This window comes from Podarcis melisellensis, assembly GCF_964234715.1.
Source record: "Podarcis melisellensis genome assembly, chromosome: 3".
In the NCBI taxonomy this organism is placed as follows: domain Eukaryota; kingdom Metazoa; phylum Chordata; class Lepidosauria; order Squamata; family Lacertidae; genus Podarcis; species Podarcis melisellensis.
In genome coordinates this window covers 112,030,762-112,054,469 of record NC_138530.1, presented here as the reverse complement: position 1 = coordinate 112,054,469, position 23,708 = coordinate 112,030,762, and the positions used below count along the sequence as shown (strand labels likewise).

The following is a 23,708-nucleotide window of genomic DNA, read 5'->3' as shown; positions in this document are numbered from 1 at the left end:
GGTGCAAACCCAGGCGCTCGCTCCATTTTGTGGAGCCGATTTGCTTGGCTGTGCTGCCATTCTTCAACGCTCACACGTGCGGCGGTGGCAGTGCTGCGGCCTGCATGAAAATAAACGGGTGTCTTGCTCCCATGGCAACCCACGTCCGTGCCCCTTGTGGGCCATTGCGCTCTCTGCCCTCCATAGCGTGGGACAGGCAGTTCACTGTACGGCTTGATATTGAGACCAGAGAGAGTCACTCAGGGACGCCTCTGATGTAAAGTTGGCTGAGGCCGGGAGGAGGATGGGTTCAGAGAGAGAGAAAGGGGGCATAAATGCTATTTCCTGTGCTGCACTGCTAAATTTGGAGAGCCAAAGCAACAGGAGATCTCTCTTGCTGCTTTTGATACTGCTCACGTAGTAAGTTGTAAGAGGAGAGACTTTAAAAGTCGTTTCGTTTACGAAGCCTCCCTAGCAAGCTTTTCCATTCCCTTTCCCTCATTCTCTAGATTGGCTTTTTTCATATCTCTCTCGCATATCAACTAATCCATGGGTAGGCAAACTAAGGCCCAGGGGCCGAATCCGGCCCAATCGGCTTCTCAATCCGGCCCGGGGATGGTCCGGGAATCAGCGTGTTTTTGCATGAGTAGAATATGTGCTTTTATTTAAAATGCATCTCTGGGTTATTTGTGGGGCATAGGAATTTGTTCATTTAATAATAGTCTATTAAATAATAGACTATTAAAAATAATAGTCCGGCCCCCCACAAGGTCTGAGGGACAGTGGACCGGCCCCCTGCTGAAAAAGTTTGCTAACCCCTGAGCTAATCCCTCCCTCTCTTTGGTGAACAAATGTGCTTTCCAGTTTCCCTCTTCCTAAAATTTCCTATTTCCAAACACTTTCCTCCCCTAGTGCCATCCACCATCCCTTTCCCCCCAAAATGTCTCCCACCTCAAGGCTACCTGAAAGGAGGAGTTGGTATAGTCTTGGACTCTCTGATGTGCATTTCAGAGCTGTAGCTCGTGGGGAACACATGGCTACCCCAATACAGTGGTACCTCGGGTTACATACGCTTCAGGTTACAGACTCCGCTAACCCAGAAATAGTGCTTCAGGTTAAGAACTTTGCTTCAGGATGAGAACAGAAATCGTGCTCCGGCGGCGCGGTGGCAGCGGGAGGCCCCATTAGCTAAAGTGGTGCTTCAGGTTAAGAACAGTTTCAGGTTAAGAGCAGACCTCCGGAACAAATTAAGTACTTAACCCGAGGTACCACTGTAAAAAGTTCAGGATTTGCTTGAGGAAAGGAGGCAAACCCAAGTGCCTTTGCAGAATGCAGGCTTTGCATGTGTGGAGGGAGACTTCAAGCGCCCCTCCGCCTGCAAATTCAAGGCAAAAAGAGGTCACAAAAACCCCAGGCCCCCAACATCTGGGTCCAATTTCTCTTGCTTCCCACTGGAGAAGCTTCCCACTGTTGGGTGCTTCGTGTAAAATAAATAAAAGACTTGACGTTTTCATCCCCCAAAAGGTTTTTGATTTGAGTTCCTACTGAAATGAGGCTGCATTTTAAGGTTGTGTTTTAATCTTGTTTTTAAGTTGTATTTCAATCAATTGTTTTTATATTTAGGTGTTAGCCGCCCTGAGCCCGGTCTTGGCTGGGGAGGGCGGGGTATAAATAAAATTTATTATTATTATTCAAAGTTTGCACACATTTCTTTAATTGTTGGAGCGCTTTCGGCTACCCTTGTGCCAAATTTCAGGGCTGCGTGTCATCAGGTGAAGTTTTAATCCAGGGGTCAGCAACCATTTTCAGCCGGGGGCCGGTCCACCATCGCTTAGACCATGTGGTGGGCCTGAAAAGAAATAATGAATGAATTCCTGTGCCCCACAAATAACCCAGAGATGCATTTTAAATAAAAGCATACATTTTACTCATGTAAAAACACACTGATTCCTGGACCGTCCACAGGTCGGATTTAGAAGGCGATTGGGGCGGATCCGGCCCCCGGACGTTAAGCTGCCTACCCCTGTTCCATGGCAATTTGAGTACATGAGCAAGCCAGCCAGTCCTGAGCAGCTTTCCATAGCAAAGCTACTAATAGCAGCTTTTTATTCTGCAAGCATTGTAGATGCACATATTGGAAAATCCCCTGAAGGCTCATTACGGTGCTTGAAGGGCAGAGGAACGCTCACAGCCCAATGTGTCGTCCATATGTGGTTTTGTTTGCTCTGTGTTGGAGTGTTTGCCTCTGTTATGAGACATCTCTCCCTTTCTTTCTTTCTTTCTTTCTTTCTTTCTTTCTTTCTTTCTTTCTTTCTTTCTTTCTTTCTCTCTTTCTCTCTTTCTCTCTCTTTCTCTCTCTCTCTCTCTCTCTCTCTCTCTCTCTCTCTCTCTCTCTCCCTCTCCCTTATTATATTTTTATTCTGCTTTTTAGACAAAAAAAAGAAAAAAAAATCTCTCAAAGCATCTCGCCGCAATTAAAATTCAGCACACAGTGCCCAGACAGGCAGGGTACATAAATGAAAAGAAGGAGGCCCCGCCCTCAGGCTTACAAACTCAAAAAGACAAGACAACAGAAGGGGAAGGGAAGGGAGCTGGAGCGAAAAGAAATAAAAGGGAGATCAACATGTCAGTGCCAGAACAAAGAGGTGTGCTGGGGAGGGACTGCCGCTCGGCGCAAATGGAGCCTGTGCTTTTCCAGGTTCAGTTCCTGGCATATCCAAATAAAAGGGAGGAGAAGGAGCTGATGGAGCAAATAGCCTGAGACTGCCGGTCAGAGTAGACAGCATTGGGCTAGGATGGACCAATAATAATATAATAATAATAATTTATTATTTGTAAGCCGCCCATCTGGCTGGGCTTCCCCAGCCACTCTGGGCGGCTTCCAGCAAAGATTAAAAATACAGTGGTACCTCAGTTTAAGTACTTAATTCATTCCGGAGGTCCGTTCTTAACCTGAAACTGTTATTAACCTGAAGCACCACTTTAGCTAATGGGGCCTCCCGTTGCTGCCACGCCGCCGGAGCACAATTTCTGTTCTCATCCTGAAACAAAGTTCTTAACCCGAGGTACTATTTCTGGGTTAGCAGAGTCTGTAACCTGAAGCGTATGTAACCCAAGGTACCACTGTACATTAAAATGTCACACATTAAAAACTTCCCTGATCTGATTTGGTATAAGGCAGTTTCATATATTCGTAAGCAGGGATATGCAACTATTTTTTTCTAATTTTCCTGCATGGGACCTTCCTTTCACCTCTGTGCTTGCAGGACAACTGGCCATTGGAACAGTGTTATTTTGAGGAAGGAGCAGGCAGAGGAGGAATATTCCTGCCAGCTTCTCATTCTTTGCTAGAAAAATGCAACCTGTGCCGTTAATAAAGAGAGTGCAAGTCATACAGCACGTTGGCGACAAATAGGGCGAAACGGGGATAGAACGCTGACACCCCGTCTTCTTTATTAATTCATATAATAACAAGTTTGAACTTACCCTTTTCTTGAATCTTCTTGAACTTATTTTTTTTAAAAAGAAAAAACGAAAAACTGAGTCAAGAATTTGTGAGAACCTAGTAAAATCTGATATTGCAAGTTCACTTGATTTTAGGTAGTTTGTAAGTTTTCATAGCGCTTTGTAAGTACCGGTAATTGTCTCCTTCTCACATCTTTGATAAATGGCGTAAAATTATTTTTGAACCGCTGTGTGAAGATTTGTCGCCAACGTGGTGTACGAGTTACACTAGCTTCTCATTCTTTGGCTGATAATATATGGGGCCGGATAAAAAGGTCCGTATAGTAAAAGCTATGGTTTTCCCAGTAGTGATGTATGGAAGTGAGAGCTGGACCATAAAGAAGGCTGATCGCCAAAGAACTGATGCTTTTGAATTATGGTGCTGGAGGAGACTCATGAGAGTCCCATGGACTGCAAGAAGATCAAACCTCTCCATTCTGAAGGAAATCAGCCCTGAGTGCTCACTGGAAGGACAGATCGTGAAGCTGAGGCTCCAATACTTTGGCCACCTCATGAGAAGAGAAGACTCCCTGGAAAAGACCCTGATGTTGGGAAAGATGGAGGGCACAAGGAGAAGGGGACGACAGAGGATGAGATGGTGGGACAGTGTCTTTGAAGCTACAAACATGAGTCTGACCAAACTGTGGGAGGCAGTGGAAGACAGAAGTGCCTGGTGTGCTCTGGTCCATGGGGTCACGAAGAGTCGGACACGACTAAACGACTAAACAACAACAACAACAATATGGGGCCGGATAAAATTTGTGGGATGAATGTTTAATCCTAGATGTAAAAATGCCTCAACTTCCCTAGTAATCTGGTGTACTTCAGAAGATGCATGTGTACAGATTTTCAGGGTTCTGGCTTGCATTGGAGTACCTCAACCACTTTAGGGTGCAGTTCATGTCTTCTTGCTGCAATTATTATTATTATTATTATTATTATTATTATTATTAGCCATGAATGAGTTACAGCCTCTTTATTTACATATCTAACCCCCACCTATGAAGTAGGGTCTCTAGCCTACAAAAGCTCATGCCATACTAAATGTTTTAGCCTCTTTCATTTTTTATTTTGTTTAGGAATTTATCTCCTGTCCCTCAGTTCTTTCCATTCTCAGGGTAGCACTTTTCCAGCGCCACAGGACTCGTCATTATTTTTGCTGCAGCAGAATAACACCACTTATCTTCTGGGATTGGAAGTGGTGTGAGAATGGCCAGATTGTCTCTGCATGGGATCCTGGCATCTATTATGGGATGTATGGCACATACGTAGAATGTGGAAAGCTGTATCCCAGTGTACAGGAGAAATCGGCTTTTAAGAATGTAAGAAAAGCCCTGCCTCTAAATTTGATTGGATTTATTCTACGCTTCTTTTTGATCAGCTGAATCTCAAAGCAGCTTACAAACAATAAATACCGTAACCATAATCTACTGAAAAACAGCAGCACAGTCATTGATAATCACAACTTCCATGAGTCCCCCCCCCCCCAACAAAAATTGAATTTTCAAAAACCTGGGCGTATGGCAGTCATCCCCCCCCCAAAAAAAAATTGCTGCAAACTCCTGGTCATTTTGGTTGCTCTTTTCTGAACCTTTTACACCTCTGCAATATCCTTCCTGGTTCTGCTTCAGCAGGGCTTGTTCTTGTTTTAATAGTGTTTCCCACCAGTTTTCCCAGAAAAGACCTTAAGCTAACTTCCCTGTAATCTCCCAGACCCCCTCTCTGAATCCTTTTTTTTTAAAAAAAATGGGTGTTTTACATTGGCTCCCCCCCCCCGCCCCTGTTTTCAGAGACAGAGGCCAATTTTAAGGGCAAGTTGCATGTTTTTGCTAGTAGATCAGCAGTTTCACATTTGAGTTATTTAAGAATTCCTGGGTGGATGTTATCCAGACCCACTATTTTGTCAAAAAGGCCTAGAACTTTTGCTTGCTGTCACTACTATTTGCCTAAGTTCCTCAGACTCACTTTTTGTGAGAATTAGTTCAGGCCCTACATCTTCTGCTGTGAAGACAGATGCAAAGATTTTATTTAGCGCACGGGTAGGCAAACTAAGGCCATGGGGGCCGGATCTGGCCCAATCGCCTTCCAAATCCGGCCTGCGGATGGTCCGGGAATCAGCGTGTTTTTACATGAGTAGAATATGTCCTTTTATTTAAATTTCACCTCTGGGTTATTTGTGGGTCCTGCCTGGTGTTTTTACATGAGTAGAATGTGTGCTTTTATTTAATTTGCTTCTCTGGGTTATTTGTGGGGCATAGGAATTCGTTCGTTGTTTTTCCTTCATAATATAGTCCGGCCCCCCACAAGGTCCGAGGGACAGTGTACCGGCCCCCTGCTGTAAAATTTGCTGACCCCTGATTTAAAACCATTTTCTTCTGCTAGCATACCTTTGAGTCCCTTGTCCAAAAAAGTCCAACTGCTTTCCTAGCTGACCTCGGGCTGCTAATGTATTTGAATAGGGTTTTTTTTGGGGGGGGATTATTAGTCTCAATGTTTTAGCAATGCGTTATTTTTCCCATTCCTTATTGCTACTTGCCTTACTTTTGCCAAAGTTTATGTTCCTTTTTATTATCATTTGGACAACACTTCCATTTTTAAAAGCAAGACTTCTTGCCACTAACAGCTTCCTTGACCCTGCTCATTAACCACGCTGGCATTTTCTTGGCCCTGTTCTGTGATATACATTTCTAACTCAGCTTCTATTTCTTCAGCAATAGTTTTAATGGCTGCCTGGCAGATATTCAACTTGTAGTGTTTCCTACATGGAAAGGCAACGAAACCACACCAGTTGAATTTTTGAAGCTATTAGATACGAGTTTATGAAATTGTTGTTGTTTTGTTTAGTCGTTTAGTCGTGTACGACTCTTTGTGACCCCCTGGACTAGAGCACGCCAGGCACTTCTGTCTTCCACTGCCTCCCGCAGTTTGGTCAGACTCATGTTTGTAGCTAAGAGAACACTGTCCACCCATCTCGTCCTCTGTCGTCCCCTTCTCCTTGTGCCCTCCATCTTCCCCAACATCAGGGTCTTTTCCAGGGAGTCTTCTCTTCTCATGAGGTGGCCAAAGTATTGGAGTCTCAGCTTCAGGATCTGTCCTTCCAGTGAGCACTCAGGGCTAATTTCCTTAAGAATGGATACGTTTGATCTTCTTGCAGTCCATGGGACTCTCAAGAGTCTCCTCCAGCACCAGAATTCAAAAGCATCAATTCTTCAGCGATCAGCCTTCTTTATGGTCCAGCTCTCACTTCCATACATCACTACTGGGAAAACCATGGCTTTTACTATACGGACCTTTGTTGGCAAGGTGATGTCTCTGCTTTTTAAGATGCTGTCTAGGTTTGTCATTGCTTTTCTTCCAAGAAGCAGGCATCTTTTAATTTCGTGGCTGCTGTCATCATCTGCAGTGATCATGGAGCCCAAGAAAGTGATCATGGAGCCCACTGCCTCCATTTCTTCTCCTTCTATCTGCCAGGAGGTGATGGGCCCAGTCGCCATGATCTTCGTTTTTTTTGATGTTTATGTAATATGTATTATTTAATTTGCTGTGTGTGTAGCTCAGAAAATGTTGCTTAAATTTATATTTATTTTTTCTTGCCAGTCCTTTTTAGAAAAAGCGTACTTAATGGTCCCCTTGTTTTTGCTCCAGTAAGCAAATGGCAGCGGATTAGCTAATTATGATGGAAGTCTGTGTAGACAATATCAGATGTTCCCCCTATAGCATAAGTCGATGTAGACATAGGCTGTCACAATTTCAGAAATGTTTTTGGCTCATCTGAGTGTCGTTTCCCAGATTTGTTTGTAAATCATAAAACGATCCAGCCTGGGTTCTCTACGCTTTGATTGTCAGACAGAATACCAAATAACTTTCCAGCTTGTTGTCTCAGTCCAGTCTATGGGATGATGAACATGTACCGTATTTTTCGCTTCATCGGGCGCACTGGACCATAGGGCACACCTGGCTTTTAGGGGGGGAAATAAAGAAAAAAAATTATTTCTCTCTCCCAGCCCCAAAGAGCAAGCTGTCTTGGCTTCCTCTTTAGCCATGTGCAACCTCTCCAGCCGGGAGAAGCTGCACGCGGCTTTGTTTTTAGCCGCGGGGCTGGGACGGGGGAAGCCCGAGCTTTGCCCGACTCCAGCCCCCAGAACAGGCTGCTACCCACAAGCCTTCTGAGGCTTGTGGATAGCTGCCTGAAGCCTGGAGAGCGAGAGGGGTCGGTGCGCACCGACCCCTCTCGCTCTCCAGGCTTCAGCGAAAGCCTGCATTCGCTCCATAGGACGCACACACATTTCCCCCTTGATTTTTGGAGGGGAAAAAGTGCATCCTATAGAGCGAAAAATACAGTATATACAGACCTTTTTCCAGGAAGCTGTTTGGTGAACCTTTATGTCAGGTGTTCTCCCTTCTTACCCTCTTGACAGTTTATGCTTGGATTCTTGCTGCAAAACATCAACTCAGCCTCAGGTGTAGCTCCCATGGCTGCGAGTTGCCTTAGGAGCCATCCCGCATTCACAGGTGTATAAAAGGATTTACGGAAGCCTGTAACCCTCTTGGCACTAATCAACCGTACGCAGCTGCCACTTTGCAAACTACCCAGATGGGAAGCTGAATCGAGGGAGGGGGCCTCGTTCGCAAGGTGAAGGCTTCAGGAGACTTGGAGGTTCTGTGCCGTGATGCACAGAGGATATTGTGTTGTCAGAGATTCAATGCAGATCTCTTTGGGGTTGGATACAGATTGTGGTGGCGCTGTGGGTTAAACCACAGAGCCTAGGACTTGCCGATCAGAAGGTCGGCGGTTCAAATCAAAGTGCAAGTAGATAAATAGGTACCACTCCGGCGGGAAGGTAAACGGCGTTTCCATGCACTGCTCTGGTTTGCCAGAAGCGGCTTAGTCATGCTGGCCACATGACCTGGAAGCTGTACGCCGGCTGCCTCGGCCAATAAAGCAAGATGAGCGCTGCAACCCCAGAGTCGGTCATGACTGGACCTAATGGTCAGAAGTCCCTTTACCTTTACAGATTGTGGTCTGAGCCAAAAAAGATCAGCAAAAAGTGTGTTAAAGGAAAATTGCATATTTCCCCCCATGTTTCTGAAGCTCTGCACCAGGCTGATTTCGTATGTTATGTGGAAGCACATAACCTGGAAGAACAAGTGAGCTGTGCTTCGTCTTTGAAGTGTAACAGCTTGACTTCACTCTATCATGTCTCCCATTTACGCTTTCAGATATATCATTAAGCAGCCATTGTGGCAATTACCTAGGAAGGGTATGCTATAACTGCCTTAAGTTCTTAAATTTCGTTTCCTCCGGTGGATTCTGTTTGAGCTACAGGCCTGATTTTATGATATCGGGTAAATACTGTCCTTATTTTACCTTGGGGAGAGATTACAAGGGTGCCCTGAAAATGTTGCTATGAATTGCTAGGGTTTGCCATTCTTCAAGTTTCAGCCCTCTTCCCCAGACTCTCTAGAACAGCATCCCCACCTTTGAGTCCCTAGATGTCATTAGACTACAACTCCCATCATCCCTAGTCAGCAAGGTCAGGGATGATGGAAGTTATAGTCCAACAATATCTAGAGACTCCTAAGATTAGGGAAGGCTGGTCTAGAAGTTAAATCTCTGTGTAAGAGGGCAGATGCAACTTGCGTCTCTGGTGCACATGGACGTCAGTGTGAACCCTGAGGCACAGGGTAGTGCAAATCCTGCCATTTCAGACATTTCAGCTGCTGAGGCTCATTTTTCACACAGGGCAATTATGTTTTCCTTTATCCCAAAGAACTAACACCCTTTTTGCAGAGTGTTAAGAGGCACCATCGAATCTAATGCACACCGTATTTTTCGCTCTATAAGACACACCTTTCCCCTCCTAAAAAGTAAGGGGAAATGTGTGTGTGTCTTATGGAGCAAATGCAGGCGGGAGGTGCTGATCAGCGCTTCCTTTAAAGAGCCGCGTGGATCATGGGGGCTTTTCCCCAAGGAGGGAAAAGGGCTGCCCTTCTCCCTCCTAGGGGAAAAGCCCCCAAGAGCTCTGTGCGCTCTTTAAAGGGAGCGTGGCTCTTGGGGGAGCCTTCCTCCCGCTGCCCGGGAGAGGCTTCGCGTGGCTATCCCATAAGCCAGAACAGCAAGAGGCTATCCCAGAAGCCAGATCCCTCTTGCTGTTCTGGCTTCTGGGATTCAGAATACAGTGGTGCCTTGCAAGACGAAATTAATCCGTTCCGCGAGTCTCTTTGTCTTGCGGTTTTTTCGTCTTGCGAAGCACGGCTATTAGCGGCTTAGCAGGTATTAACGGCTTAGCGGCTATTAACGGCTTAGCGGCTTTAAGAAAAAGGAAACAAACTCGCAAGACGTTTCGTCTTGCGAAGCAAGCCCATAGGGAAATTCGTCTAGCGAAGCGACACTAAAACCGAAAAACCCTTTCGTCTTGCGCGTTTTTCGAGGCATTCGTCTTGCGGGGCACCACTGTATTTTTTTCTTGTTTTCCTCCTCCCTCCCAAAACTAGGTGTGTCTTATGGTCTGGTGCGTCTTATAGAGCGAAAAATACGGTAATTTGGCAAAAAAGGTGCGCATTACATTCGAATAAAAACGGTAGTTGAAAACCACCCTATAGCAAGTCAGGTGGGGAGGAGCCATCAGCGGTGGACAGAAGGGAAGTCCTTGGGCAGTGGTGCTTAGCGTGTGACTAGGAATATTGCAAGTATGCAATGAGTTCCCTGAGAAGCAATGACATATTTAACGTGTGTGTGTGTGTGTGTGTGTGTGTGTGCGCGCGTGTGTGTTCTAACGGATGGGGCATGAATGATACATCACTCCGCACGCATGGAGTCATCCACTGTGCCTAACTGCTGACAGAGGAGATTCCTATCCTAGCAGAACTCGTATCAGGAGATCAGAATAATCTGCCTCTCCACTGAAGCCAGCCTCGGGCAAACATTGCGCATGCATTCTGCCCATATGCTCCCAGCATCAGAGAGCGCTGCTGGGGCGTGCAAGCCATGAGCCAGCCAGAGTTGGATGTTTCTTTGACGGAAGGAAAGCGGTCTCTTGTTCCTCGAAATTCACTTGTGTGTGGGGATTGCATGGTGGCAATTTTTTTAAAAAATGTACTAGTCGTATACTTTCAGAAATCACGCACATCTGCCCAGGAGTCAGGAAACAGAAATGGCATTCTCCCTGTTCGCATGATGGGGTTTTATCTGTCTGCTGCAAATGATGAATGTGTGCAATCAGCTCCACATGACTCTGCCCTTGAGTTCTAGCGCAGAACGCAGTGGCCCGTGTCCTGATGAGAGAGGGCTGGCAGGAGCAAATAAAAGCTGTTACACAACAACGACACGAGCTACCCGGCTCCCAGACATGGCCCAAGGGGCTGCTGTTGATCTATGACAGCCAAAGTGCCTTGGAATCTGGTGCTCTCAAGGAATCTCTTGACTCTGATTAAAATGTTCCACGAGGCCCTGCTTCAAAGGCTGTCTCCATGTACCAGGGCAGGGTGAAAAGGCAGCCTGTGGACCTCTGGATCTCGTTGGGACTCCAACTCCCATCAGCCTCAGCCCGCATTGCCAGTGGTCAGGGATAATGGGAATTGTAGTCCAGCAACATCTGGAGGGCCTAACATTCCTGTCGGGAGCAAGCCAGCAGTAAATAATAATACAGTGGTACCTCAGGTTACATACGCTTCAGGTTACAGACTCCGCTAACCCAGAAATAGTGCTTCAGGTTAAGAACTTTGCTTCAGGATGAGAACAGAAATCGTGCTCCGGCACCGCGGCGGCAGTGGGAAGCCCCATTAGCTAAAGTGGTGCTTCAGGTTAAGAACAGTTTCAGATTAAGAACGGACCTCCGGAACGAATTAAGTACTTAACCTGAGGTACCACTGTAATAATAACAATAACAACAACAACAGTAATAATAATAATTTATTATTTATACCCCGCTCATCTGGCTGGGTTTCCCCAGCCAATCTGGGCAGCTTTCAACAGAATATTAAAATACAATAATCTATTAAACATTAACAGCTTCCCTAAAGAAGGCTGCCTTCAGATGTCTTCTAAAAGTTTGGTAGCTGTTTTTCTCTTTGACATCTGTTGGGAGGGTGTTGCACAGGGCGGGTGCCACTACCGAGAAGGCCCTCTGCCTGGTTCCCTGTAACTTGGCTTCTCGCAGCGAGGGAACCGCCAGAAGGCCCTCGGCGCTGGACCTCAGTGTCCGGGCAGAATGATGGGGGTGGAGGCGCTCCTTCTGGTATACTGGACCGAGGCCTTTTAGGGCTTTAAAGGTCAGCCCCAACACTTTGAATTGTGCTTGAAACGTACTGGGAGCCCTTTTCATCCCTTTTCTGGTTCTGGGGGACCAGAGAGGATGGGTGCTTGTTGGAGCAGGAGGGGGAGACACCCGTGTCTCATCACCAGCCTGACTCGTCTCTGCCTCTTAGCCTTGTTCCTCCCACCGTCCTGCATCAGCTTCTGCCTCTAGACTTCTCTAAGCCCACTAAGATATTATCAAGAATGTATAACTTGCTGCTGAAATGGAATACTCAGGATGAAACTGTGAAATCTGCTATGATAAAATGGGCACAAGATGTCGGACATAACATTTAAAGAGGGACGCTAGGGACTTCCGGGTCGGCGCCATCGCCGAATGGCGGACTCCCTCCGAGCTCCGGAGGGAGCCGGCTCGGCAGGGGTTGGGTCCTACCGCGCCGGCGACGCGGGGACCCTCAAAAACCACGGGCACGGAGACCGTGGACATGGGGACTCGGCTGGTACCGTCAGCGCCCTCCCGACTCGTGAAGGAGCCTTTTTAAAGGCTACGGATCGGGTGCCAGGGAGCGGCGTGGTACTGTGAGTCTATCGCTTCCCCTGCCGAGCGCAGCCGCAAGCCATTCGACGGAGAGCGCTGGCTTTTTCCAATTGAAATTCGGACACTTAACAACAACCCGTGAGTAATTGGGTAACCGGGTACAAAAGGAGAAAAAAAAAGGAATTTTTTTTTTTCGGATTCGGTACGAGCGGGGGGGGGATCTAAAAAGGAAGTCAGTCCCCTCCCTGATTGTAAACATGCTAAAACAAGGACTGAGAAACCAAGATCAATTCAGAAGTTTATTGTTGATAAAAAATATAAAATTCCACGATGGAACTATCACAAGAATTGTGCTGGAGGAGAAAAGTCGAAGGTGAGAGGGAAATGGCAACCCCCCCTGGGAACCGGGGCGATTCCGAGAACCTGGCGGAGAGAGATGGAGAGTTTGACAGCTGTCAAAGTAGCTGTCAAATCGTGAGAATACAAAGAGGACTCTGTTACAAGTATTTTGCTGGTTAATTTTGATACAATTGGATATAAATATGGATACAAAATGTCGGGTGAAAAACGAAACAACAATTTGACTGTTGGATGAGAGGACACAAAGTTATGGCAACCCCCCTAGAGGGGCAGTGGGACATTACAAGCGACGTATGTGGAAAACTACTCTGGGGTGTGTATTGGTATTAGCTCCTGGGAAAGTAGCAAAACTGAAATATTGTTGTGTCTACAGAGGGGACAACATAATAGAATTTTTCTATTGAAGTATGCTAGGAACTGGACGTAAGTTTTTGTTCCTGAATAACAAACCTCTGCAGAGATACTAGATTTCAGAATAAGAATGGTTTTGCAGCTGAACATGACAGAAACCTGAGAAAGTAAGAAGCAAAAGAATTAAGGACCAACTACGTCACAGAAAGAACAATGGGAGGAGCAACAACGATCAAGGGAAATTAAAGGCCTCGATTAAACTGGACTCTTGAAATTAAACATTATTAAAACAAGCAGATTTAAAGAAAACCAGCAAGATGGATTGAGAAAAACTTGGCTGTGGACTTGAGACCTCCAGGCTGACAATATACTGACTGATGGACATGGGGAATCCAAACCGGGGAAGGGAGGGGGAATTTTAGAATCCAAAGGCTATGTAACCAACTTTTGGAATCTTCTACTATTTTCTATCTTCTATCTTTTTATACAACTTTGGCATCTTGATTTAACATGTTTTGGGGGGGAAAAAGGGGGAACTCGTGGAAGGAAATGGGGTAGATCTTGGGGGAAAAATCTTTTGTTCTATTTTGTTAAAGATGGGGGAAAAATCTTTTGTTCTATTTTGTTAAAGAGGAGGAGCGACGTTAAGACTGTAATTTAAATTGGCTATCAGGTATAACACATTAGGTATAAATTGGGAATGAGAACTTGTGGAACCAACATAGGGAAAAGGGAATACAGCTGGGAGGGGAAGGAGGGAGTCCCAGAAAGAAGGTTATGAAAATAAGGGTTTAAAATTGGTCTTTTTTTCTTTCTTTCTTTTCTTTATCTTTTCTATCTTTTCTATTTTGTTATTATTGGAAACTTTAATAAATATGATTTAAAAAAAAAAAAAAAGATGTCGGACATAACATTATGTTGGCGGACTGGGAACAGTTATGAACCACAGGTATGAAATTCACGGCATGTAATGCCTTAAGAGAGAATATTATGAAAATGATATACAGGTGGTACTTGACTCCAGTCAAGCTTGCAAAAATATATAATTTGCCCGATAATAAGTGCTGGAAATGTAAAGATAATGAAGGTACATTCTTTCACCTTTGGTGGACGTGCCCAAGGATTAAGGCTTTCTGGGAAATGATTTATAATGAAATGAAAAAGGTATTTAAATATACCTTCTTGAAGAAACCAGAGGCCTTTCTCCTGGGCATGGTCGGCCAATTGGTGCCAAAGAAGGACAGAACCTTTTTTATGTATGCAACAACAGCAGCAAGAATACTCATCGCAAAGTATTGGAAGACACAAGATCTACCCACCCGGGAAGAATGGCAGATGAAGTTGATGGACTACATGGAACTGGCGGAAATGACTGGCAGAATCCGAGACCAGAGAGAAGAGTTGGTAGAAGAAGATTGGAAGAAATTTAAAGATTATTTACAGAAACATTGTAAAATTAAGGAATGTTAGAAGGATGCTGGAATGAAGTTATGTGGGTTTAGCAGTAATGTTATAGAATCAAGTGAAATTGGATTAAGAATAGGTGAGAAATGTAAAGATACAATATATTAAGATAAACTATTAAGAGAAAAACAAAAAATGGAAAGGATTTGCTGAAACAACTATTGAACTAGAATACAAAAAAGGGAGGTGTGAGGAGGTCAGGGAAACAAGCAAATGAAAGATAGGATATGGAAAGACTGATTTGTTTTTAATTGTTTGTATTTTTCTGTACTTTGTATTTTTTGCTTTTTTGCTTTTTTTGCTTTTTCTCTTTTCATTTTTGTAACTTCTTTGAAACTCTTATATATATATATATATATATATATATATATATATATATATATATATATATATGCAGGTTTTGGTGTCCTCGGGTGTCTTCCCGTGTAAAAGTTGGGGTGTCTAGGCGACGTTTCGACGAGGTCTCACTCGTCATCTTCAGGCTGGTGCTTTCGGCTTCTTGTTACTGGAACAGAGCAGGATCTCAGTGTTTGAGTTCCTATAAATACTGTTGAGGGGGTGTGGTGTATAGCCTCCAATGTTCTGGGCAGAGAGGAAGTTCCCAGGCTAGTGTGCCTTTTCTTCTTTTGTTCCTTAATTACTTGAGGGATATCTTGAGTGGTTTCTTGAGTGATATCCTGAGTACCACTTAGGTGGGTCATTAGGTGTGGATTAGTTGCTAAAGTCTTTGTGTCTTGACCTCTTGAACTTTGTGAAGAGTTTTTCTGAGAAGATGGCTGTACTGCACTTAGTTGTGCTCTGGCTTGGCTTCGTGTATAGGGGCGAGCTGTGGTTTTGTGGCCTGTGTCAGCCAGATCTGTGTAGGGATTGCAGGGGGGTGCAGCATCCGGAGGTGCCACCATGGTTTGGCTACTGGATGGTGTCTGTAATTTATCTGTGGAGAGGGTCTGGGTTTGGGTCTGGTGTGGTTGATTGGTGATGGCGTTCTGTGTGCCTCTGGATCTGGTGTCAGTTTTTGTGGGGAGGGCTAATTTCCAGATGTCTGGCAAGCGGGATGTGTCGTCACGCTTGTTCATGTTGTGAGGGTGTTTCTCTATCTCGATGGCTTCCATGATTATTCTCTTGTGGTGATGTTCCATGTTAAAGAGCAATTTGGAATCTGCAAAATTAATTTCGTGTCCTGTTTCTTTCATGTGTTGGAAAAGAGAGGAAGTTTTTTCTTCTTTTTTGACGGCATTCTTGTGTTCTGCGATACGTGCATTTATTCGTCTGTTTGTTTGTCCAATGTACGTGGCTGGGCAGACTTTGCAGGGTCATATATATATATATATATATATATATATATATATATATATATATATATATATGACTTCTCTATGCCCACTCATCCCTGTTACCCCCCCTCAGCTTCCGATACCTCTTCCCCGTCTTCTCCCTCTGCCTACTCATTGTTGTCCCACCACCACACCCCAGCCTCTGAGGCTGACACAGCTAGTTCCTCTCACCATTTCTCTGTGTCCAACTTCTCCATGACAGTTCCCCACCCTTGTACTAGGGCATTGTTTCCCGAACTTGGGTCTCCAGCTGTTTTTTCAGACTACAATTCCCATCATCCCTGACAACTGATCTTGCTTGCTAGGGCTGATGGGAGTTGTAGTCATGCTGATGACACCCAACTCTATCTGTTGATGGATGGCCATCCTGACTTGGCTCCAGACACACTGATCAGATGTTTGGAAGCTGTGGCTGGATGGTTACATGGGAGGCGGTTGAAGTTAAATCCTTCAAAGACAGAGGTCCTTTGGCTGGGTCGGGACGATATGGGATTGGGGGGGCAACTCCCATCTCTCACGGGGGCGCAGTTAGTGCCAGCACTGTCCGTTAAGAGTTTGGGTGTAATCTTTGACACCTCCCTTTCCATGGAGGCGCAGATTGCAGCTATAACAAAGGCGGCATTTTTTCATCTCCGCCAAGCTAAGCAGTTGGCTCCTTACCTCTCTCGCCCTGACCTAGCCACTGTGATCCAGGCGATGGTCACCTCCAGATTGGATTATTGTAACTCGCTGTACGTGGGGCTGCCCTTGAGACTGAGCCAGAAACTCCAGCGGGTGCAGAATGCCACAGCAAGACTCCTTACGGGATTTTCACTGTGGGATCACATTCACCCGGTGCTATACCACCTGCACTGGCTCCCGGTGGAGTACAGGATCAGGTTTAAGGTGCTGGTTTTAACCTTCAAAGCCCTATACGACCTAGGACCCTCGTACCTATGGGACCGCCTCTCCTGGTATGTCCCACGGAGGACCTTACGGTCTTCAAATAAAAACATCTTGGAGATCCTGGGCCACAGGGAGGTTAGGCTGGCCTCGACCAGAGCCAGGGCTTTTTCGGCTGTGGCCCCGATCTGGTGGAATGCTCTGTCACAAGAGACTAGGGCCCTGCGGGACTTGACATATTTCCGCAGGGCATGCAAGACAGAGCTGTTCCACCAGGCCTTTGGCCAAGGCACAGCCTGACCCCCTCCTTTGGCAATCCTCACAGAACTCTAGCCCAATGGTTGCCATTAATTTGATTTGAACTGATTTTATAATGAAATGATTTTGGAATGCTGTATTATTTTAGTTGTTAGCTGCTCTGAGCCTGGCTTCAGGGCGGGATATAAATAAAATTTTATTTTATTATTATTATTTATGATTAGTCCCAAAACAGCTGGAGATAATACTGACTGCCCTCGGATGTGAAGTGGGATCTTCTTTTTAGCAGCCGTAATTTTGCGGAATTGCTTCCCAATGGAGCCCAGTGTTTCAGGATTTCCTTTTCCCCCCTTTTCTTTTAAAATACTTTTAACGATTTGACTCTGCTGTGAATGTTCTGTTATATTACCAGAGGAGTGTTGGCTTTTTGTCCATTTTCACTGCAGTTGAGATGTATTAATTAACAACCCTTGAATGTAATTTGAGAAGAGCCGGGTATTAAATGTAACCTTTATTACGAATTTGGAGCAGTGAACACTCTGCGGTGAATACTCATTATAAGACATCTTTATGAACTATGGTCACTTGGGAAGCAATTATTAGTGTTTTCAGAATCTTTAATCACCACTTTGATATCCAATAAGCAAAGGGTTTTATAGAGTCCTGACATTCGTTTTGCAGAAAGAAAAACTCAATTTAATGGTAGCTTTGGTGCCAGTGGGGCTTAAAAAAAATCAATTCAGCAGTTACTGGCACGGCCTTTTATCCTCATATGGAGCTGTTTGCGTTCTTCGCAATCCATGAATGTATATTACTAAATTAATTCCTGCTTCCCTGCTGTTCAGAAATAATTGATTCAATAATAAAGAGTTGTGATCTGATACCTATAGCTGCTTCTAGGCAGAGGATCAGATAGTAGATTTGTCGTTTCTCTCTGCAGGCAAGGGATTTTTTTCGAAATATATTGTGTGCAGTTCCACAAAAATTTGATGCTTTCCCATCTTTGTTGTTGTTTAGTCGTTTAGTCGTGTCCGACTCTTCGTGACCCTCTGGACCAGAGCACGCCAGGCACTCCTGTCTTCCACTGCCTCCCGCAGTTTGGTCAGACTCATGCTGGTAGCTTCGAGAACACTGTCCAACCATCTCATCCTCTGTCGTCCCCTTCTCCTTGTGCCCTCCATCTTTCCCAACATCAGGGTCTTTTCCAGGGAGTCTTCTCTTCTCATGAGGTGGCCAAAGTATTGGAGCCTCAGCTTCACGATCTGTCCTTCCAGTGAGCACTCAGGGCTGATTTCCTTCAGAATGGAGAGGTTAGATCTTCTTGCAGTCCATGGGACTCTCAAGAGTCTCCTCCAGCACCAGAATTCAAAAGCATCAATTCTTCGACAATCAGCCTTCTTGATGGTCCAGCTCTCACTTCCATACATCACTACTGGGAAAACCATAGCTTTAACTATACGGACCTTTGTTGGCAAGGTGATGTCTCTGCTTTTTAAGATGCTAGCTAGGTTTGTCATTGCTTTTCTCCCAAGAAGCAGACGTCTTTTAATTTCGTGACTGCTGTCACCATCTGCAGTGATCATGGAGCCCCAGAAAGTAAAATCTCTCTCTGCCTCTCACGCAAGGATAGGGGAGGTACGGGAAATCCCGTTGCGCAAACAGAAGTCCTTGTGCGAAGAGAATGACTTGGTTGGGTGCGACCCGTGGTCTCCACAGGGACCTAGGATTATTCAGGCCTCTTTGCTGTTCTTATTTGGAAGACAGGAGCTCTCTCCAAACTCCTCTGAGGCTAAGGAGTGGGGCTGAGCTTCTGGATCTTACTCAGAACAAGATGGGAACTGTCTTCTCACAGGCCGTTGCCAGGCAACAGCTGCCTCCAAGTTCCTCCCCTCCAAGTAAGAGGAGTAGGGCTGAGGAGCTGGAACTGTGATGGAAGCAGTTTCCAGGCAGCACTCCCAAAATACAAGTATCTTGCAAATTTGCTTGGGAGCCTAAGAGCTTTGGGGGGGGGGGGAGAGAGAGATATTCCTAGAACTGCCAGATTTTTAAAGGTCATTCCTTATGCACAACCATCTCCAGTGAGGAATTGTGCATGGAATTCTCATCAAAGTGGCATGCATATGTTCCCCCCCCCCTCATTTTAAGCTTCCACCTTGAAAACCCATCCAAGCGGTCTACCTTCCTTGGCCCCTCAATAAAGGACCAGTGTTGTAACGCAGCTTGCTTTTTAAGCAAGTGTTAAACATTCGTATGTGAGGCACACACTTGAGAATAGATCCCTGCTGAAAACAGTGAAGCTCAGTTCCGAGTAAACATGCATCGCTTTGAGTGACACATGCCAAGTTTTTGCTTATTTTCATTCTAAATGTGGGCCTTTACCTTCCAGCTTGGTTAAGCTAAAAATGAAATTCCAATAACACTTCCCTCCTCCGAAGCGGACTTTAGGAACGCCCTCAGGGATTTTTGTGTTTCTTGCCTTTGTTTCATTCCCAGCAAAATGTGTGCTTGGTGTTTTCCAGTCTGTTCCTATGTGATTTATGAGCCTTTCATGAGCAGACATCCACCAGCTTGTAAATAATTGCACTGACAAGGGAGGCCCGTCTGGTAAACAGTTTATTCCTAATTGTGCAGGGAGAGAGTCAGGAATCCTACTGTCACATCCAGAAGCATACCTCATTCCTCATGTTTTTCCAAAGCCCTAGCTGAAGACTTAAAGGGCAAGCCACGTCATAGTTGTGTGAGCGGAGTATAAATAATATATGTATGCATTGAGTCAGAAAAGAATCTACATCTGCAAGTGAACTGGCCAAAAAATGAATTGGTACTCTTCCAGGCTGGTTGAACATTATTGCCACAGACTGAAAAAAGCTATATTGTTTTGGCACAACATACCCTAGTATACTTAATACATGAAACTCTGGGCAACATTTACTGCCCTGGGAACCTCTAGAGTTGTAAATACAATAGATAATAATTAGAATAATTTGTAACAGAATCTCCACCTGGCTTCTTCAAAGTTGAGCAGCTAACAAGGTATCCACTCAGCTTGTTGTTTATGAAAAATCAGCCTTTTAAAGGCTTAACCTCCCTGATTCGCAATTCTCTGAAGACGTGTTACTTCCTTCTCCATGACCTCCATTTTTTTTTTTTTTTTTTTGTCTGCAGGCTTGTTAATTGGTTCTGGCTGTGCTCTTTATCCTCTGGGCTGGGACAGTGAAGAAGTCCAGCAGACCTGTGGTTACCTTTCCAACCAGTTTGAGCTGGGTAAGTAAGTGGCTGCCAATGGAGCAGGTTTAAAGAAAGTTAACGGTTTTGACTGAGTCTGCTGAAGCATTTTGCATGATCTGCTTAAGCCTTTCTGCCGCCCTGACCTCTGAAATTCCGCCGCCACCAAAGTTAGGACAGTTGCCACCATAGCTGTCAACCGTCCCTTATTTGGCGGGAAAGTCCCTTATCCCAGCACCGTGTCCCGCTGCTGTCCCGTATTGATGATGTCCCTTAAATTTCCCGTGTTTCAAAGGAAGCAGCTCCTCTCCCTCCCTCCCTGCCGGCCAGGGAGGAGGGAGACTTCAACTGTGTTGCTTGGCTGCCCGGCCTGCCCCCCTCCGGCCTCCTGTCACCAGCCTCGGCCCCCGGGAGCCCCTCCCCGCCGGGACCGAGGAGGCTTGAGAGGAGAGCGAGGGCAACCATAAGTTCAGAGAGAGGAGTTCAGAGAGAGGAGGAGGAGGCAGGTGTTCCAAGGGCTAACCATAGAGGGGGAAAGCGGAGGAAGGACCGCAAGCGCTTCTCCCATAGATTTGTAGTGGTAGACTAGCATAGATGGTCCGATCTGCGGGTTTACTTCGGGCGCTATTTCCCTGCCCCCTTCCTCCCGCCCCGCTTGATGGAACTGAGAGCTGCAGATGGAGCACGAGAGAAAGGATACAGAACTGCATCAGCATCTTCGTAGCTTGGACTTCGTTTTGTGTGAAATGTGGTTGCTGCTTGTAGTTATTTAATTGCAGTGTTTCATCGGCTGGTGTCTTGAGCAGCAACCTCTGGAAACGAAGGGCTAAAAACCGGCGCTGCTCTCCCAAATTATCTGGTCCCTCTTAACTTCGTATTTCAGCTGGTTGACTAAAATCCCTTATTTTGGCTGCTGGTCCCTTATTTTCAAATCTGTAAGCTGACAGTTATGGTTGCCACCAGCCCTCCTGTTACAGAGTAAAAGGTCTGCCTGCTATCTACTCTTGAGAACCTGCCAGGATTTTATTGTATTTGATTTGTGGTATGGTACGTGTCTCCTCCCACTAGTAGCTTGGGAGGTCTGCAGGAACACCATGAGGCTGCAGATGGGTCATTTGGGATTGTAGTACAGTGGTACCTCGGGTTAAGAACTTAATTCATTCCGGAGATCTGTTCTTAACCTGAAACTGTTCTAAACCTGAGGTTCGCTTTTGCTAATGGGGCCTCCCGCGCCACCGGCACACAATTTCTCTTCTCATCCTGAGGTAAAGTTCTGAGCCTGAGGTACTACTTCTGGGTTAGCGCAGTTTGTAACCTGAAGTGTTTGTAACCCGAGGTGTTTGTAACCTGAGGTACTTCTGTATACAGCGGACACTCGGGTTGCGAACATGATCCGTGCAGGATGCATGTTCGCAACCCACAGCGTTTGAAACCTGCATCTGCGCACGCATGGGTTGCGATTCGGCGCTTCTGTTCATGCGTAAAGCACGATCGCCGAAACCCGGAAGTAACCCGTTCTGGTACTTCTGGGTTTCAGCAGTCCGCAACCCAAAAAAAACGCAACCAGAAGCGGCTGTAACCCGAGGTATGACCGTATAGCATGTCTCCCAGTTGTCATCATGAGGCATGCGCAAGGTGCTTGGGAAACAGGCGGAGAGAGATCTGCCTGCTGCTCTGTATCCAGGGACCTGATGCTTCCATCTGCTTCAGAGTGGGCCGTTTGTGTCACTTAAACTCTCGAGCTCATGAATTGGAGTCATGGTGGCTCTCCCCTTGTTGCTCTCCCAAGTGCTGCAAAGCAACAGAGGGTGGCTGAAGCCTGCCCACTTGAATGAATAGGCAGTCCAGTAGCAGAGAGTTGCCTGGAGGCAATGTGCCCAAAAGGGTTTGGGGGGACAGGTGAGCTAATGAGCAACTGGGATCTCTTATCTGGAGATCGTAAGCAAACTCTACTGGGGCAGAAGTACCGTATTTTTCCGTGTATAACATGGCCCCATGTAGAAGACGACCCCTATTTTTTGGGACTGCAAAAAAAAAAAAATTAGGGGTAAATTGTCCAAAGTTGTTGAGCTTTTTTCTTTTTGGGGGGGGAGTGAGATTGCCCAGAGTTGTTGAGAGCCAGTGTGGTGTAGTGGTTAAGAGCAGCGGACTTGTATTCTAGTGAACCAGGTTTGCTTCCCTGTTCCTCCACATGCAGCTGCTGGGTGACCTTGGGCCAGTCACACTTCTTTGAAGTCTCTCAGCCCCACTCACCTCACAGAGTGTTTGTTGTGGGGGAGGAAGGGAAAGGAGAATGTTAGCCGTTTTGAGACTCCTTAAAGGTAAAGGTAAAGGGACCCCTGACCGTTAGGTCCAGTCACAGACGACTCTGGGGTCACGGTGCTCATCTCGCTTGACTGGCTGAGGGAGCCGGCGTACAGCTTCCGGGTCATGTGGCCAGCACGACTAAGCCGTTTCTGGCGAACCAGAGCAGCGCACAGAAACACCATTTACCTTCCTGCCGGAGTGGTACCTATTTATCTACTTGCACTTTGACGTGCTTTTGAACTGCTAGGTTGGCAGGAGCAGGGACCAAAGAACGGGAGCTCACCCCATCGCGGGGATTCGAATCGTCGACCTTCTGATCAGCAAGTCCTAAGCTCTGTGGTTTAACCCACAGTGCCACCCGCATCCCTATTTCTAAGGAATACATAGCGTCTTTTTCCTAAAACTAGCATTCATCATCTGGCGATTCAAGCTTTTAGGTCATCCCTAGTGACAAGACTGTTCAGTTTCTGTTAATTGATTCTCATGGGAAACTTGCAGATTCTGGCTTCAAACAATTAACTCAAGGCAGTGTCAATTTACTCTTGGCAGAAAGCCCAGGTCAGCTTGACCTAGAAACTGCTTACTCTGATTGGTTAACGACCAGCATTCAACTCTTAACTAGGGATTGCTAGCTCAGTTTGATGTGAGGTGTGTTAGGAGTAGAAGTGCTGTGTATGGTTTTGAGAGAGAGAGAAAGAGAGGATTTATTTTGCTTTTATTTGTATGCAGAAACTCTGCTGGTTTTATTTTCTCCTTTTTAATAAATCCTGTAAATAGTTATTCTGAGTCTAGCTGACTAGTCATTACCGCCGCAACTAGCTTCTTCGCTGTGCAGGAAAACTCTGCTACGTTTGGGCTAAAGCCAATAGGGCTATGCCTGACACTTCAAAGTTCCAAGAGGTTATGGGTATTGTGCTGCCAGCCTGAGTTGCGGTGGTATCAGCATCAACGGCGTTGGTTCCAGTAGTTCCAGAAGTTGTTGTTCCTGGCTGGTTCCTGACCGTGGTGAGCTGGTGACGCAGCGGACAGAAGGACAACAGCTGCAGCGTGTGAGTGCTGGGTGCTGTGGTTCCTGTTCTCTCCCTCGGTGGTCGTGAGTAGCTGGTTCCGGGTTCCAGGGACATCGCTCTCAAGATGGCCTCACAACCAGTTCAGATGGCTTTTGAGCGTCTGAATGACTCCAATTACTTGCTGTGGTCGGAACGCATGCAGGCAGTGCTGCAGAGGGATCGTCTCTGGCAAGTGGTGA

The 23,708-nt window shown here is 45.9% G+C and overlaps 1 protein-coding gene across 1 annotated transcript in view; it reads left to right on the top strand.

The window, feature by feature from the left end:
• LHFPL6 (LHFPL tetraspan subfamily member 6) overlaps window positions 1-23,708 on the top strand; it is a 36,839-nt gene that overhangs the window by 5,771 nt on the left and 7,360 nt on the right. Inside the window, exon 2 of the mRNA XM_081906611.1 lies at window positions 20,093-20,191. Within this exon, the coding sequence (XP_081762737.1) occupies window positions 20,093-20,191 (99 nt within the window). The remainder of the gene's footprint in view (window positions 1-20,092; window positions 20,192-23,708) is intronic.